Raw genomic sequence first — 15,460 nt, forward strand, 5'->3', positions numbered from 1 at the left:
ATTCAGAACTGGCATCCCATCCTAGGCTGCCAAGGCATAGCGCAATGTGGGCAAAATGCTCTCTATGAACCGCCAGAGTGAAGACTTCTCCTGACAGACGGACATATCCCCAGTGACTTCCAGGATTCATTAGAAAATCGGATTTGAACTTGCAAGTCAAAACCAGATGAAGATAATCAAAAGCTTCAGGAGGCAGTGAAACTGGCTGCAGGTTTTGAATACAGCTGAGTGGTGGAAGAAGAAATTGCTGCAGTGAAAAAAGGAAAAAGCCGCTCTTAAAAAAAACCAGACGTGTAAGCAGTAGTGGCCCTCTTACACATCTGAGGGGAATGCAGGTATATTTTTTTAAAAGTGCAATTACTTTTTTGTGGTAAAGCAGCAATAGGGCAAAAACAGTTCAATAAAATACTAGTTGTAAAATGGTGTGTTTTAAATACAAGACTGGCCCAAAGAAGTGATTTAAAGTGTTGAAAAGAACTCCTCCTCAATGTGGAAGAGGTAATGTAAAACAAAGGACACCATGGCCAAAGTAAGAGACAAACACTAATTTGTGGTGTTAAGATATGTCAGATGTGTTTTCTAGGGTGTGTTTGATGGCTTCAGGATGCTGAGAGAAGCTTGGGTGGGGAATAGGCACACCTGGTTTTACAGGTCAGAGTAAACCTTGTTAAAAATTGAGTGTTGTAGGGATCCTTCATGGGCAGGTGGCTAGGAAATGATTTAAGCTGTTGGAGAGAACAAGAGACCTGAAACAGTAACCGTCTCCTTTTGGAAACTGAGCACATCACTACCTGCATCAAAGGTATTAAGGTGTAAGTAGTCTGGGTGGAAGCCTGTGAAGTGTCGGGCAAGTCAGACGCAAGCAAGGACATGCTTTCAACTTGTATGTTCTTTGGAGAGGGAAGTGAAAAAGCACTTTGTTACCAACAGAAATGTAAAATCTGTTTAACGTAGTAGGGAATGCTCTGCTGTCTGCTTCACATTTTCTGCTTCACAGGTTGCAGGATACTGCAGGAGTCAGTGCTGGTGTGTTGGAGTGGACTATGGAGGGTGTGGATGGTGCCCGGGGTCACCTCGGGAGGGTGTGGATGGTGCCCGGGGTCACCTCGGGAGGGTGCAGGAGCTCGCTAACCCTGGCTCCTGGTGTCCAAGAGCGTGGGGCTCCAGCTGTGCCCGTGGGTGTTGTGGGAGCCCTGGTACACACGGTTCTGTCTCGGACACGGGTGGGAGAGTTGTGCGCTCAACTCGGGGAACCAGGGTGTCAAGTCCAGCTGTTGGGAGACAACAGTTAAAGAAGCACATTGCTGAATCGGTTCCTTCTGTCGCATCGCAGCAGGCGGTCACGGCACTCTTTTTGGTGCTTTTTTTTTTTTTTTTTTTTTTAGTAAATTTCAAGTAAAAAGGCTGTTTCCGGGCTGGGGGGACGCAGCAGGCTCCCTCCGTGCCCAGCCCCAGCCCGCTGCGGGGATGTCCCTCGGGGAGGGGAGGCGGAGAGCCCGGGCCGCCCTCCCCTCCCCTCCCTCCCTCCGTCCGTCCCTCCCCGGCGCTCCCCGGGCTGCCGCGCCGGCCCCGGCTCGCTGCCGCCGGCATGGCGGGGCCCTTGCCCCCCACCGAGCTGTACGGCTCGGAGCGGGCGGTCGTGCTGGTGTCCTGCGTGCTCTCCTGCGTGGGCTCCAGCCTGCTGGTCTGCACCCACGCCCTGTGGCCCGAGCTGCGGAGCCGGCCCCGGCAGCTCCTGCTCTACCTGTCGCTGGCAGACCTCCTCTCGGCCCTCGCCTACTTCTACGGGGTGCTGCGGGACTTCGAGCGGACCTCGTGGGACTGCGTGCTGCAGGGTGCCCTGTCCACCTTCTCCAACACCAGCTCCTTCTTCTGGACCATGGCCATCGCCCTTTACCTCTACATCACCATTGTGAGGGGCTCGCCCACGGGGACAGGCTTGCTCTGCTGCTTCCACGCTGTGAGGTGGGTGCTGTTGGCTGACCCCGTGGGAGCTTGAGGCAGGGACACCGCAGGCACCCACTCGCCCTGTGGCCAGGAGCCACCACTGCTGTGCGGCATGCTCTGCTCTGTGATGGAGCTCTTGGGTGGTTGCTGGAGCTGCATGTGGCGTGCTCTGCTCCGTGATGGAGCTCTTGGGTGGTTGCCGGAGCTGTGTGTGGCATGCTCTGCTCCGTGATGGAGCGCTTGGGTGGTTGTTGGAGCTGCGTGTGGCATGCTCTGCTCCGTGATGGAGCACTTGGGTGGTTGCTGGAGCTGTGTGTGGTGTGCCGTGCTCTGTGATGGAGCGCTTGGGTGGTTGCTGGACCTGTGTGTGGCGTGCTTTTCTCTGTGATGACCCGCTTGGATGGTTGCTGGAGCTGTCTGTGGTGTGCTCTTCTCTGTGATGAAGCCTTTACACATTGCTGGAGCTGTGTGTGGTGTGCTCTGCTCCGTGATGGAGCTCTTGGGTGGTTGCTGGAGCTGCGTGTGGTGTGCCGTGCTCTGTGATGGAGTGCTTGGGTGGTTGCTGGAGCTGTGTGTGGTGTGCTGTGCTCTGTGATGGAGTGCTTGGGTGGTTGCTGGACCTGTGTGTGGCGTGCTCTTCTCTGTGATGACCCGCTTGGATGGTTGCTGGAGCTGTCTGTGGTGTGCTCTTCTCTGTGATGAAGCCTTTACACATTGCTGGAGCTGTGTGTGGCGTGCTCTGCTCCGTGATGGAGCTCTTGGGTGGTTGCTGGAGCTGCGTGTGGTGTGCCGTGCTCTGTGATGGAGTGCTTGGGTGGTTGCTGGAGCTGCGTGTGGTGTGCTGTGCTCTGTGATGGAGTGCTTGGGTGGTTGCTGGACCTGTGTGTGGCGTGCTCTTCTCTGTGATGACCCGCTTGGATGGTTGCTGGAGCTGTCTGTGGTGTGCTCTTCTCCGTGATGAAGCCTTTACACATTGCTGGAGCTGTGTGTGGCGTGCTCTGCTCCGCGATGGAGTGCTTGGGTGGTTGCTTGAGCCGCCTGTGGCGTGCTCCGCTCCGTGATGGAGCGCTTGGGTGGTTGCTTGGGTTGCCTGCTCTTTTCTTAACAATAGCATGCCCTTCTCGAGTTCCTTTTAAACAGGGATTTTGCTGTCTTTTCATTATACAGCCCTACTAATTTTCCCCCTCCCAAGTGAAGAAATGGAGACGTGTAAAAGTTAGAAATTATTTGCTTAGGGTCATATAGAAAAATCAGTGACTCTGGAAATCCTGGCTTCTGCTTTCCCTCCACAATTTGCTCTGGTGTCCTAGAAATAATGTCATGAAGCTTGTGTCTGTTGCTGCCCAAACTCTCCTGTGTTTGGGATCTGCTTCCAGGGGTTGCTGCCTTCCCAGTGTCAGCCTGGGCTGTAGATCCTTCCCCTTCCCTTGGGCAGGTTGCTGTAATTCAAAACTCAGAGGCGAACATAGTTTGCAAGCAGGAAGGCTGCTAGAAAAACACTCTAAAGATTGTTTTGGCATGTTTGATTGAAAGCAAGACAAAACAGACTGCAGTGTAGCTTTGTCTCAGTTTCTGCTATTTAGCGAGCTGATTTTCCACAACATGTTTAATAGAAGCTTTCATTATGCAATTTGAGCTTGTGGAATCATGTGATACCTCCACGCTAGAGCAAAACAGTGATCCTTTAGTCCTCTGTGCTGCCAAGCTTTTGCAATAAATTATAAGTGGAATGAGCCGGTTTAAGAAAAAAAAACAACTGTCAAGGCAAGTACTGAGATTTCTTTGGTTTTAGTCATGTATTGGTCACTTTTTGTTTTCAAACAGCATCATTTGGGAGATGACCACATTACTTGAGTCTGGGTAAACATGGGCCAGAGAAAGACATTAAGGCTGAGTGTGAATCGGGGACGAACTTCGGTTCCTGCCCTACCTGTTCTAATGATTGCTTGACAGCAAGGTCTGCCCGCGAGGCAGCCCGAGGTGACTGCGCATGCATCTGAGTACAGCAGGCTATTTGTGGTGAGGTTGAAATAAGATGCGGTGGGACAGTGGAGTAGGTTAGGTGAGTTCAAGTCAAGAGAGTTGCACTGGAGAAATTACGGAGAGGATGGAGTGCCAGCAGAGCCACGTCTTGCTTAAGGAACAGGGAAAAAAGGAGTCTGGCTCCTTTATGGGCATGCTGGCTACATCAGGCTACATCAGAGTAGATGCAAATCTGGACTATTTGTAGTTTTCTTGTCTGCTAATCACTTGGGGTGTAATCTTTGTCTGCACTTTAACTTCTCTGCCTGATTTAATGCTTCTCAGCCTCATCGGCTACAAAATGTGGGAAGAAACAGGCAGATTGTCTGAAATAATGTTGGCTGTAATCTGTGCGCTCTTAAAACCATAAAAATCCTGAAAGATTGCTCTAACTCTGCGACGGAGGAAGGAAGTGTTCAAACTGAACTTCCTCTGGGTGAATTGGCTAGGTTTATTTTCAGGTCTTTGCAGTAAAAATATAAAATACCGCTTTCTGTTCTTGGTATTTATCAGCCCTGTTGAAAGGGCGATATAGATAGCTTTCATTGAAGACCTGTTACCTGGTTCTGCAGCGTAAATGACTTGCGTTCTGTGCAAAGCCAGCGTTTAAAGCTGCTTCTGCTTCCTGATCTGTGTGAAAAGCCAGAGGAAAAAAATGTGAGGCCCTGTTCTCTGCCAATCCCCTTATGAGACATCTTCCTCCTTTCCTTCCCTGCACTTTTATCATTACCTGAGAACTGAATCATAAAATCAAATTCTGGACGTAGTGCTTGGAGATAGCTCCCCCTCGGCCTTTTCAGTGCTTCAGATAGCCTAAATGTCTTTCAGTACCACACAGGCAGGAACTGCTGCAGCTGATAGAAGATGCTGGTACCTGTGTTAATTACAGGAGGTAGGTGAGGGAGACCTGTCTAGCGCAAAAGGAAAGGCTGCAAAGGGCAGATGATATTTTAAGGATTTAAGAATAAGTTTCCAGTATTTTGGCTAGGCAAGAACCTGGGATTCTCCCCCCCTTCACACGCTTCGTAGGTTGCTGGTGCAGTCAGTGACCACTGTGTGAGGAGTCATCCGGAGAGACGCTCCCGGATGGGATTCGAGGCAGGATGGAGTTTTGCCCTGCATGTTTGCTATTCTTAACAAGCGGTTACTCATAAGGGGAAAGTGTTTGTAGAGATGAAGACCTTTTTAATGTTGAGTATAACCAGAGACTGTTCTTCAGCTGAGTGGAGCTGACTAAATATATGTTGGAAGTCAGTACCTGGAACTTTGTTTTTAGGGCAATTAGGCTGGCACACTGGATCAGACCTGTCAAACTGGCACGTTCATTAGTCATGTGGTAGCACATCCACCTATCCTACTGCTGGGCTGGAGAACTACAGGCTCTGCTTTCCTTTTAAACTTGTGTTGAGCTCCCATGAGCTTTGATAACAAGTTTACAGTTAGCTGTCAAAATATTTATGTAGTTGTAAGGTGTAACCTCTGGCATCCAGAGTGTAAATTTCCAGGCTGGAGCACTTGTTTTGGGTTTCTAAATATGAAGTATTGCTTAGTGGGGTAATGCCATCTGTGCTGTGAGTCATTGATCCAAACTTGGGGTGAGGAATGGACCAGAACCCACCTTTGGATTGTTTCTTGCTTTGCTTTTGGTAACGATTGCTGTCAACCTCTGAAGTATTCTGCATTTCATGATCAGGCTATGCATATGGTTATAAGCATATATATGCTTACTTTGATATATAAGTAAAAAAGTAAAATATATACCTGTGTGCTTATATGTGACAACATATGTGTGCTTATATACGTTTCTAACTATGCATATATATGCGTGCGTGTCCGTGAAGCAGTTGGGGATCTTTTCATGTACTCCCATCTTGTACATCAGAGTCCTCAACAGCCTGCCTGATGTGTGATGGTGCCAGTGCTACATTTCAGAACTGGCCTTAAATCCCCAAGCGTTGCCTGTAAGGTGCAGGGATCTTGTGAAATTTACTGTGGCTTGATCATTTAGCTTATAAAACCTTGTAGGTCAGGCCAACCGAAGAGCGAGCTATCTGACTGCTGGTGCCTTAGCTTTTCAGTTCTTGCGTATTTCTCTGGAGCAGACCCTGCTTGGTGCCAGGAAGCTGGTGCTTTGGTGCTGCAAACCTTAACGTGTGACATAAGGGAGGGTCAAAAGCAAAAAACTAATTAGGAGCAGATTTGGTCTAGAATTCTGCTTACAATGTGTGTTCAAAGCTCTTTCCTGAAATTGGCTGCTCTATCCAGAAGATGGATTTTTCTTTCTTGCAAAAATTCCTGTCCGCTGAAGAAATCTCCTGCAGGCTTGCTGGCAGGATGGCTCGCTGTCTAACCTGTGCAGGCAGGTGACCGCGAATCTTCCCTGCTTGCAAGAGCCTCTGGAAAAGAAAAAAATCCCCAGCAGCTGTGCAGTGTAAATCAAAATGTGGTGTTAAGCGACCTGACCCAGGCGTACAGAGGCCAAGACCAACACAACTTGAGCTGCACGCTGCTCTAGTTTAAGGGTCCTTGTCTTGCCTTGTATAAATACAGCATTGGTGTTGGTGTGGAAAGACTTGCTGGGTTGTATGTATTTCTATTAATAGATTGATAGGGGCTATATTAGGGAAATAAGCACTTTGGTATCTGCCTTAGAGATGGGATGGCCACAGAGTAGCCTTCTATCCCTTCTCTCCCCCACTGCTTGTGTTCAGATCAGTGTTCTTTTGAGAGGCCCAGCCTACAGAATTGCACTGTCTTTGAGGCTCTGAGTAAAATTTCTCCCTCTCTGTTACCTTGGATCCTTTTAATTCCAGTCTTTATGTATGCATTGGGTGTGTAACATTGCAGTTCTTCTGGAGGTGTGTAAAGCTTTGATATTTTCCAGTCCTTGGGAATCTGTCATTTAGGTGTTCTTAATCAAACCACTAGTCTCAGTTTGCCTTTCCAGTCTTTTAAAATGGAGCTGAAGAAGTTTGCTGAAATGCCTGATTACTTTTTAGATTTTCTAATTTCACTTTGAGTTTGCAATCCTTTGTCCTTGGTGTTAGTCGTAATAGCCATCAGATCCCAATACACCATTCCAGTGAAAATTAACTGCCTGACGTGTGGCAATCTTCTTCCACATTCTTCCTTTTACTAGTCAGATACTTGAAGATTTTTTGAAGTCACTTACCTAGTGGTCTGTTATTTCCTACTGTGTCTGTACATACTTACGCTGTTCTCTTTTATATCCGTGCGTAGTAACTTGACCTGGTTTTATCTTCTCATGTAATTCTTTCAGTTTCAGGTCACACTGGAGATCATTATATAGGCAAATTAGTTTTGTAATACACTTCCTTTTTCCTGGTGCTGGACTCACTTGTGCTTGTGTGCATTAATATGGCTTCTTTAAGGAAGTGCCAGGTCTCTTGAATGTTTTACCTCAGTGGTAGCTCTTCCAAGCGTACTGAAATTTGAATGTCTGTGTAGCTGTAATCTTTGTTTCCAGGGAAATCACCACTTTTACCAAAATAAGTCTTGAGTTGTGTAGAAACTCTCATGGTGTTGGCAATGTTAGGAATGTTTTTCGAAAGCATGCTCTGATTATAGCACCGGGAGGGCTGCCTGCAGCAGAACTGTCCTTAAATAACAACACTGACTTGGATTAGCACTGCCAGTCCTGAACTGAATGTTCTAAACATGCTGAAAGGTTGACTCTGAAATTTTTACAGCATTATATTTACTTTTGTTTTATGAGTAGGTGAACCCAGACATTATTTAAAGGTAGGAAATGGGGTATTTCTGAGATTTAATATCATGGGATTGTCTCTGATTTTTCACTTGGGCTGTGGAATTTCAGATAATCTGGTCTAGGCAGCTGCTGGTTGCCTACTTGGTCTGACGTGTGTGAAACTGGTTTTAGGAGGATGATCCTTTTCGTGTTCTCTGTGGCTGCTCCAGGCTGTCAGTGAACGACAAGTAATTAGTGCAATGCAGTAATGGCTTTGTTTTTGCATCCAGAGAGGCCAGGATGTTTCTGCTGGAAGCTCAGTCTGAGCACTCTCAAACATCGGTGTCATTTATTGAGGAAGTGTCCCTTGTCTCTCTTAAGGACCTACAGAACTTTTCTCCGAGAATGAATATGGAGAGGGTGGGCAATGCATTCAGCTGAATTCAGGGTAGTGTTTCAGCTGTGGAGTAATTTGTGAGTTGTACATCACAGGCTAGGGCAGGTCTGTGCAGTCCTGTGTATTAACAGCACCCGGGAAGGGACTTGAGTAATTTTACATTTGAGATCATGGGATTGTTTTCAGTTCTTACTCATGCTTTTGTGGGCAACCCAAGCTGCTGAGTGTCTTAATTCATGTGTGTCACCACAGTTCTTTTTCTTCTAAATACTTCCCTATGTTTGCCTCTGCTATCAAGAGAGAAGTCAAAGTCAAAACGCAGCTCCAAATTTTGTGAATATGCCTCCTCTTTGCTCTCAACTTTTTGCTGCTAGTGCCAGTGCTTTTCCTGCCTGTTGTCCTTCAGAAATTCTTCTTTTGCTCCTGAAATATTAACTACACCTCCATTTAAAAATGAAACACAGACCCCACTGATGGAATAAAATTGTGGATTTCTTTGTGTCCTGGTCCTTTGTGCCAAGTGTCTTTTAGAAATTGGAACGTGGGATTTGGTTGCTTGTGTTCTGAAAGCTGTGAATTAGCCAGCTCGCTCTTGAACGGCTGGGTCCTGCAGGATAGTCCCGTGGTACAGTGGTTAACCTTGCTCTTCGTGTTCTTTCCTCAGCTGGGGAGTCCCCCTTGGCATTACGGTGGCTGCTGTTGCGCTGAAGAAGATTGGCTACGATGCCTCCAATGTTTCTGTGGGCTGGTGTTGGGTCAACTTGGATGCAGAGGATCGGGTCTTGTGGATGTTGTTAACAGGGAAAGTTTGGGAGATACTGGCCTATGTGACTTTGCCGGTGCTCTACATTCTCATCAAGAAGCACATTAATAGAGCGGTGAGTATTTTGCTACTTTCAGCTTAGATTACAGACTCGCTATGTGATTATATCCTCCCATGCTCTGAAGATTTGGCTGCATATTTAGCAGCTACACAGGCAGGAATTGTTTCATATGCTGTAGAAATGCACCCACCACTGGGAAAGCAGTACACCTGCGTGAGCAGCCTGCAGCGTCATTACGCAGTGACCTAGCACAAGAAGAATGTAAAAGCCTTTTGCAAATTTACGGGGGTTACGGCATGTACATGAGTGAAACGCAAATCCTTCAGTAAGAGTTAAAAGGAGATATAAAGGACAAAATTCAGCTTTAATCAGTCTTCCACAGGTCTGCTTGTACCGAGCCCGAGACTGGTGTATGTATTTCTCTAACTTCAGTCATTTTAGAATCTGAAATGATAGTTTGTGTTTATGAATGCCTGTTTTGTACTGCAGCGTAAAGCCCCATGTGGGAGTCTGGGCACGACAGCGTTAGACACCATATAGACACCATATGGGAAGACACCCTGTCCTCAGAGGGTTTCCAAATTCAGAGGTTCATTTGCTGCTGTTCCTTGTGAACACAAAGAATCCAGGCATCGTGAGCAGCATTTGCATAGCAGAGAAATCTAGATTGAGTGGCAGAAGGGCACTCTCTGCGTCCAGAGATTCCTTTTTTTTTCTAAGTCGTATTAGGGGAGAAAAACCCACATCTGGATAGATGTCGTTCTGGAAAATGCTGCCTGCTTGCTGTGGTGAAGCTATGGCAGTAGTACGGAGCTAAACACAAATCTGGTTAGGGCAGGTTCCTGTGGACGAGTTGGAAGAACAGCATAGCCTTAAGCAGACCTAAGGGGGTTGGGAAGGGTTTGCTAGTGCCTGTCACCATCACCTGACATAATCAGACAGGACACAGGACGCTGTGTTCCAGCAGCTGTCAGACAGCAGCGTGACTGCCCCGAAACCTGAGCCCCACGGGGCTGGCTCTGACCCTCCAGCCTGGCCAGGGATTCCTGGGCACTGGCGCTCCCTTCCCCGCTCCCAGCCCAGACCCTTGTTGAGAAGCAAGCTGAGGGCAGGCAGCCGCCGCTCTCTGCTCTCATGACACGGCGTCCGAGGGCTGAGGCAGCAGCACCCAGGGTCTGCTGGACCAGAGGGTCTCTCTGCTCATCATAGGGGTTTTGCCGAGCCTGGGAGCTGGCTGACTAAGCTGCTGCTCTGACAGGTCTTCCAAGGAAAAGCAATAGGCAACCAGGGCTGGGTTTGGGCTTTATTAATGCCTGAGGTGGGTTTTGCAGTAGTGACTCCTGCACAGCCCGAGAGGCAGGAGAAATTATGGAAGTAGCTGTTGTGGGGGGACACACGCCGGGTGCGTAGCTAGGGGCTTTCCAAAGAGAAAGGACTCCATGGGAGCGGATGGGAAGCTGCACCGAAGGCCATCAGCGGGGCTGGACTCAGGCCACTGTGCAGTCTTGTCACACAGCTCTGTTCTGGAGGAAGGTTCTGGGGCTGGGAGTGCTGAAGCGAAGGGGAATACTGTGCATCTGAGTTGTGTATGCTCTGTAGCCCTAACGGTAGGAGGAATAGGTTTCTGCAGGTTGGCCATCCTGAGATTTAATCTTGTCCCTGTTTGCTGCGGGGGGGTTGGACTAGATGACCTCTAGGGGTCCCTTCCAACCCAAAACTTTCTATGATTCTATCAACATCCTAATGTTCAGTAGCACGTGTCCCAGCAGCTGCTCTGTGTGCTGTCTTGAACTGCTCTCCCCCATCCAGGAGTCTGAGCTCATCTGGTAGCTTCTACCGTAAGAAAGTCATGGGCCTTACACCTCCAGCCACCCTGATCCAGGGCACAAAGCTGATTTTTTTTTTTCACATGTGCTGGTATAGAGAGGCTTACTGGCTTGTCTGAATGCATGGAAGCCCACTGCTGACAGTATATGGTCAGAAATCGGGCAGCAGGCTCTACACCAACACGTTGAAGGACTGCTTTGCATGGGCATAAATTCCTTGTGGAGCTTGCTGGCTGTGACCGTGGTGAGGACCAAAAGTTTGCGTAGTTTGAGAAGGATGAGCCAGGCTTCTCCACATATATATCTCTATATTTATCTGTGAAGAGGCCTTCCCAAGGCCAAACCCTTAACCGTGCATTTACAAAGCGGTGAAGCCAGCAGCAATGGGGTCAGGCCACGGGACCAGCAAAACAATTTTGTGGAGTACTGTAGGGTTTTTGTGTGTTGTTATGACCTGGTTTCTTGGCAACTACGTAGCAATATTTGTTAATGTAAAGCTCTAGTGGGACTCTAAGGGCCAGATATCCTTTATTTGCCACTCCTTGGCATCAGTGGGAATGTTTGCATTAGCAAGGGCAGAATGTGGCTGAGGACTGGTGCTCCTAACTGTGTCCCTGCGAACTTCCCGCAAGATGCAGAAAAATGAAGTTTGCTTTGGAAAGAATCCCTGGAGCTAAATGTCCAATGTGTGTAGCTTTCTGTTGGTGTTTTTGTCTCCCTCCCACTCTCCATGGAAGCACGCAGCTCTCTCAGAGTATCGCCCCATTCTCTCAAGAGCACCTGCATTTCAGCCCCGGACTTCCATAGCAGATAAGAAGTTGATTCTCATCCCTGTCATCTTCATCATCCTCCGCATCTGGAGCACGGTGCGATTCATTCTGACCCTCTGTAACTCCCCTGCAGTGCAAAACTCAGTCCTGGTTGTCCTGCATGTAAGTATTGGCCAGGAGATGCTTTGGAAGGAGAATCTGGGAGGGAGATAAAGCTATATTGCTCTTAATAGAACTTTTTTGTGGCAGAATGTAGCGTGTACTGATAAAAACCATGCGAGCTGCAGCCGGGATGCTCAGCAATAGCTGTTTCAGCAGCATCTGGTGGCACAGGGAATAACTGCAGCAATAACTCTTGGGCCATGCCGGCTGCTCGTGGGAAAAGCAGGACCAGCAGCGTTGGGTGTCTGTCCTTCAGCAGGGCTCAGCCTGCTCCTTCCCCAGAGCAAGCTGTAGAAGTGGCAACCCGCAACATCCGTCTGGTCTGCTTTGGGGTGCAAGGTTGATTTTTCTTGAATCTATTTTTTCCTCATTAAGGTGGAAGTTGCTGGCAGTTGGGCCGTACTAGAGCTGGTCTGACACGATGTCTGCTCTTCTCTGGGGGGGGTGCCTGTAGGACTAGCACTGATTCATTCTCTTTTTGCCCTTCCAGGGAATCGGTAACACGTTCCAAGGAGGTGCCAACTGTATTATGTTTGTCCTCTGTACGCGGGTGGTCCGGACTCGACTGTTTTCCTCCATTTGCTGTTGCCACTACGATGAGCTGGATTGGCCTTGGCAAAGATCAAACAGCTACTGGCAGCGCCCAGAACCCCACAAGGACAAGGATGTGCCAGGCCCTGAGCAGACGAAACCCCTGGTTCCCAGCACCTGAGCCTGGGCTGTCTACATCTCGGTGGTGATTTCTGCTTTCTTGGTAAAGATCTAGTGTGAGTCTTCCCTCCTGCCCTGCCTGCGCACAGCTTCGTGATGCGAGGGGTGGGAGAGAGCTATCAGTAAGCAGCTGACAGAGCTGCTGCTGAGGGGGTTCCCTGTCAGACGCTGGAGCAGGTCCCCATCATGCTCCTTTGGGGTGAAAGCATTTATAGAACAGATCCACTCCCCTTCCCTGTGAGCTGGGGTAGCGTCTGTTACTCAGACCTGTAAAATGAGGAAATAAGACTACAGCGTGTCTGGCCCGCAAGGATGCACCACCAGTGGAAACTGAAGAAGAGGAATTAGTGGTTCCTTCTGGTGTAAAATACCGTGCACACATACATTTCATCGGTACTGCACAGTTCCGATGTATTTCGTGCCCCAAGTATCCCTCATAAGGTAATGCAATCCCAGCTGCCGATCATCGTAACAAGAAAACGGAAGGTAGGTGATTCATCCAAGCTTACATAGAAAATCTGTAGGAACAAACTTGACAGAAGCTCTTCATCGCTTCAGGTACAAGACTGGAACCGATGCCCTTGCATTGGTCTAGTTGCAAGCATCTTGTTTCCTTGTGCTTGACCTCACGAGTGACAGCTGCAGAAGATGCAAGGGTGTTCAGACCTAATCCATTTAAGAGTGCTTGGGGTTGGGGTGCTGTGTGGGTCTCTGTCTATGAAGCAGATATTGATAGTACTCTCCTCAGTAACAGAGTGCAGCTGAAGGATGTAAAAACCTAGAGGAGCTGTCCTGATAGCTCAGGACAACTGACAATTCTTTTTAATTTGTATAACAAGTTTGTGCATAAAGAACAGGAGCCTCATGAACTGCCTGGGGAGAGCGGGCAGCTGTCAGGCTCCCACTGCTCCAGGCACCCAACTGTTCAAAAGCTGCTCTTATCAGTTTAATTTTAGTCATTTTAACAGCATGTAGAACAGTTATATGATAGTGATCTCAGGGGACTATAGGCAGAGGCGAGTCCCGTTAGTTTCCAGATTGAAGACCTGGCATTAAATATATTAATACGATAATAAAGTTAAGCCCCCTTAAATATATTACAGGCTCTGTAAACACGGGAAGGTAGAGTCCTCAAGAGCTCATTAGCCCTTTTCAGGGAGCTGTAGAGGTGCTCAACTGTTTAGCATCCCTTGAGTCTTTGCAGGGTAGATGCAAGCGTCTTACCTCTAGCATAGATGACTTCAAGAGGTTTTTCCTTCTTCTAAAGGTTTTTCTTTAAACTTCTAAAAGCGAAGTTGCAGCCTTGGTAGCTCAACCTCATGTTCATCTCCTGTGGCTTGGAAAGAAGAGCTTGCAGAAAGGCAGGATAGTAAGTCTTAGATTTTATGAGACTTAGAATTGTGCTGTGTTCAGCTTTTTGGAGCCAGCCCTGAAGAGAGGAAGTAAAATTGTCACCAACTTGGCCTAAAGGGAAACAAAACGAAACACCACAAATGCAAAAAACCACCTCACCCCAAAAAATCCCCAAGCTCAAAAACCTAATCAAAACAGATTCCTTATTCTTGGTTTACCCTTTTCCATATTGGAGCTCTGAGAAATGCTTCTGGAGGAATGTGCCCCTGGACAGAACTCCCTTCCCAGCTCCCAGGGGTTCAGGGAAGCATGCTGGTTTGCACAGCTGGCTGTTGCAGTAGCATCTATGCTGATACCAGTGGAAAGTCTCTGGCCACCTTCATGTTGGCAAAGACAGAGAAAGAAGAACAGCCAACAGAACCTTCAAGTTCCAAGTCTGTAGTTCCAAACTCTGAAGCTGACTGCAGCCTAAATATAGAGAGGGGTGGGCTAACAGGGGAGATGGTGTGCAGGAATGCTTGTCTGCAGGTCCCATCTGTGTTTGGCACAAAGCACAGGGGTGATGCTGGAGCACAGCTCTCCCTGCAGCCTTGGTGGTCTGAAGATGACTGAACTCTTGTCAGGCGTGGACTGGAAAACTTTAATTCAGATATTTCTGAAGGTTGAGGTATCTGGCTGTACTTCAGGAATGGGTCTGTCATGTCTGTTTTCAGCTGCTGCAAAGCAATGTCCCTGTGGTTTGAGCTGCTGCAGCAAGCCCGTTGTCTTGTCTCAGGGCAAACCTGTGTGAGCTGGCTGCAGGAAGATGGGGTGGTCCTGGGTTGTAACTGTGCATTATTTTGAGCAGGTGCAGGATGGTCCCAGAGTCCCACAGAGGGAGCTAAAGCCTGGGGAAAAGCACTGCTGGCGTGGCTGAGCAAAGGGAAGAGGTCCTGCTCCTCCTCGGCATTCAGATACCAGCTGCTTCAGTCTTGAACTTGCTCAGGATCTTCTGGAAGATACTGTTTGGCTGTACTCCAACTCCCTGGTTTTCTTTCCTCCTCCCCCTTGCCCTCTACTATAAATCATAAAAATTGTTTGGGGTTTTGCTTTTCTGTCTGATAAAGCAAATGTGTTGAGTTCTGGGGTGAACAAATACCAAGGTGACAGGGAAACTTTAGCAGCTGCTGAACAGGACTCTCCTAGGCATGGGTTTTTGTCCTAGTGTGTGAAGTCTTCCAAGGAGCTCCAGACTACCTTCCGTTCTTCACTTGTATGTGGACAGTGTGTGCAGACACTCTTGTTTGGTGGTGATGTAGGGTTCCTCTTGATGGTTGATTCTTCCTGCTTGGTGGCTAGGGGTCATCATCATCAGGGTTTGTGCTGGCAGCATAATTACTGCCTCCTGAGGAAACCTGAACTCTTCAGGCTCCCTTGGTGCTCAGGGATATCTAAGTGTATCACCCCAGCCTCCAGCAGGGACAGCCCTCACCAGCAGCGAGATGGTGCCTGGCATGTGCTCTGAACTCCAGATGTCCTCTGCCAAAGCCCAGTCTGTTCTTGCTTTGGGAGTGTTATATCAGAGCTGGGGAGGAGGTGGTTTTTTGTTTGCTGTTTGGAAATAGTGTTTTACCTCATTCACAGTTCCTCGCTTGTTTTATAAAAAGTTTCTCAAACTTTTACGAAATAAAGTTTTGTTTCTTTCCCAAGATATGTTGTTCAAGCATGTTGTGATGGGTCTCAGCACCTTGGAGAATTTG

The 15,460-nt window shown here is 48.2% G+C and overlaps 2 protein-coding genes across 4 annotated transcripts in view; both read left to right on the forward strand.

The window, feature by feature from the left end:
- Positions 1-1,552: 1,552 nt before the first annotated feature.
- GPR157 (G protein-coupled receptor 157) lies at positions 1,553-15,411 on the forward strand. Of its 3 annotated transcripts, none has more exons than XR_012765663.1 (5): positions 1,553-1,965; positions 8,740-8,953; positions 11,463-11,657; positions 12,148-12,424; positions 14,569-15,411. XR_012765663.1 is itself a non-coding variant. In XM_009934425.2 (5 exons), the coding sequence occupies exons 1-4, from the start codon at positions 1,589-1,591 to the stop codon at positions 12,367-12,369; spliced, it is 1,008 nt and encodes a 335-aa protein (XP_009932727.2). In that variant the 5' UTR covers positions 1,553-1,588; the 3' UTR covers positions 12,370-12,411; positions 14,569-15,411. The 3 variants fall into 3 exon arrangements, 2 of the variants coding, with proteins under 2 accessions (XP_009932727.2, XP_075293200.1); XM_009934425.2 differs by having other exon boundaries at positions 12,148-12,411; XM_075437085.1 differs by lacking the exon at positions 11,463-11,657 and having other exon boundaries at positions 12,148-12,411.
- The window catches only part of SLC2A5 (solute carrier family 2 member 5), a 34,728-nt gene continuing 33,523 nt past the window's right edge, over positions 14,256-15,460 (forward strand). Inside the window, exon 1 of the mRNA XM_075437084.1 lies at positions 14,256-14,586. Within this exon, the coding sequence (XP_075293199.1) occupies positions 14,527-14,586 (60 nt within the window). The 5' untranslated portion in view covers positions 14,256-14,526. The remainder of the gene's footprint in view (positions 14,587-15,460) is intronic.

The sequence above is a fragment of the Opisthocomus hoazin genome, chromosome 16, assembly GCF_030867145.1.
Source record: "Opisthocomus hoazin isolate bOpiHoa1 chromosome 16, bOpiHoa1.hap1, whole genome shotgun sequence".
NCBI lineage: Eukaryota > Metazoa > Chordata > Aves > Opisthocomiformes > Opisthocomidae > Opisthocomus > Opisthocomus hoazin.

What these genes read in the sequence shown, in the direction of transcription:
- GPR157 (XM_009934425.2), top strand. Translation starts at nt 1,589, where the DNA reads ATGGCGGGGCCCTTGCCCCCCACCGAGCTGTACGGCTCGGAGCGGGCG. An exon ending in AGAAGCACATTAATAGAGCG is followed by an intron (nt 8,954 to 11,462) that starts GTGAGTATTTTG and finishes TCTCCATGGAAG; the next exon opens with CACGCAGCTCTCTCAGAGTA. An exon ending in CAGTCCTGGTTGTCCTGCAT is followed by an intron (nt 11,658 to 12,147) that starts GTAAGTATTGGC and finishes TTGCCCTTCCAG; the next exon opens with GGAATCGGTAACACGTTCCA.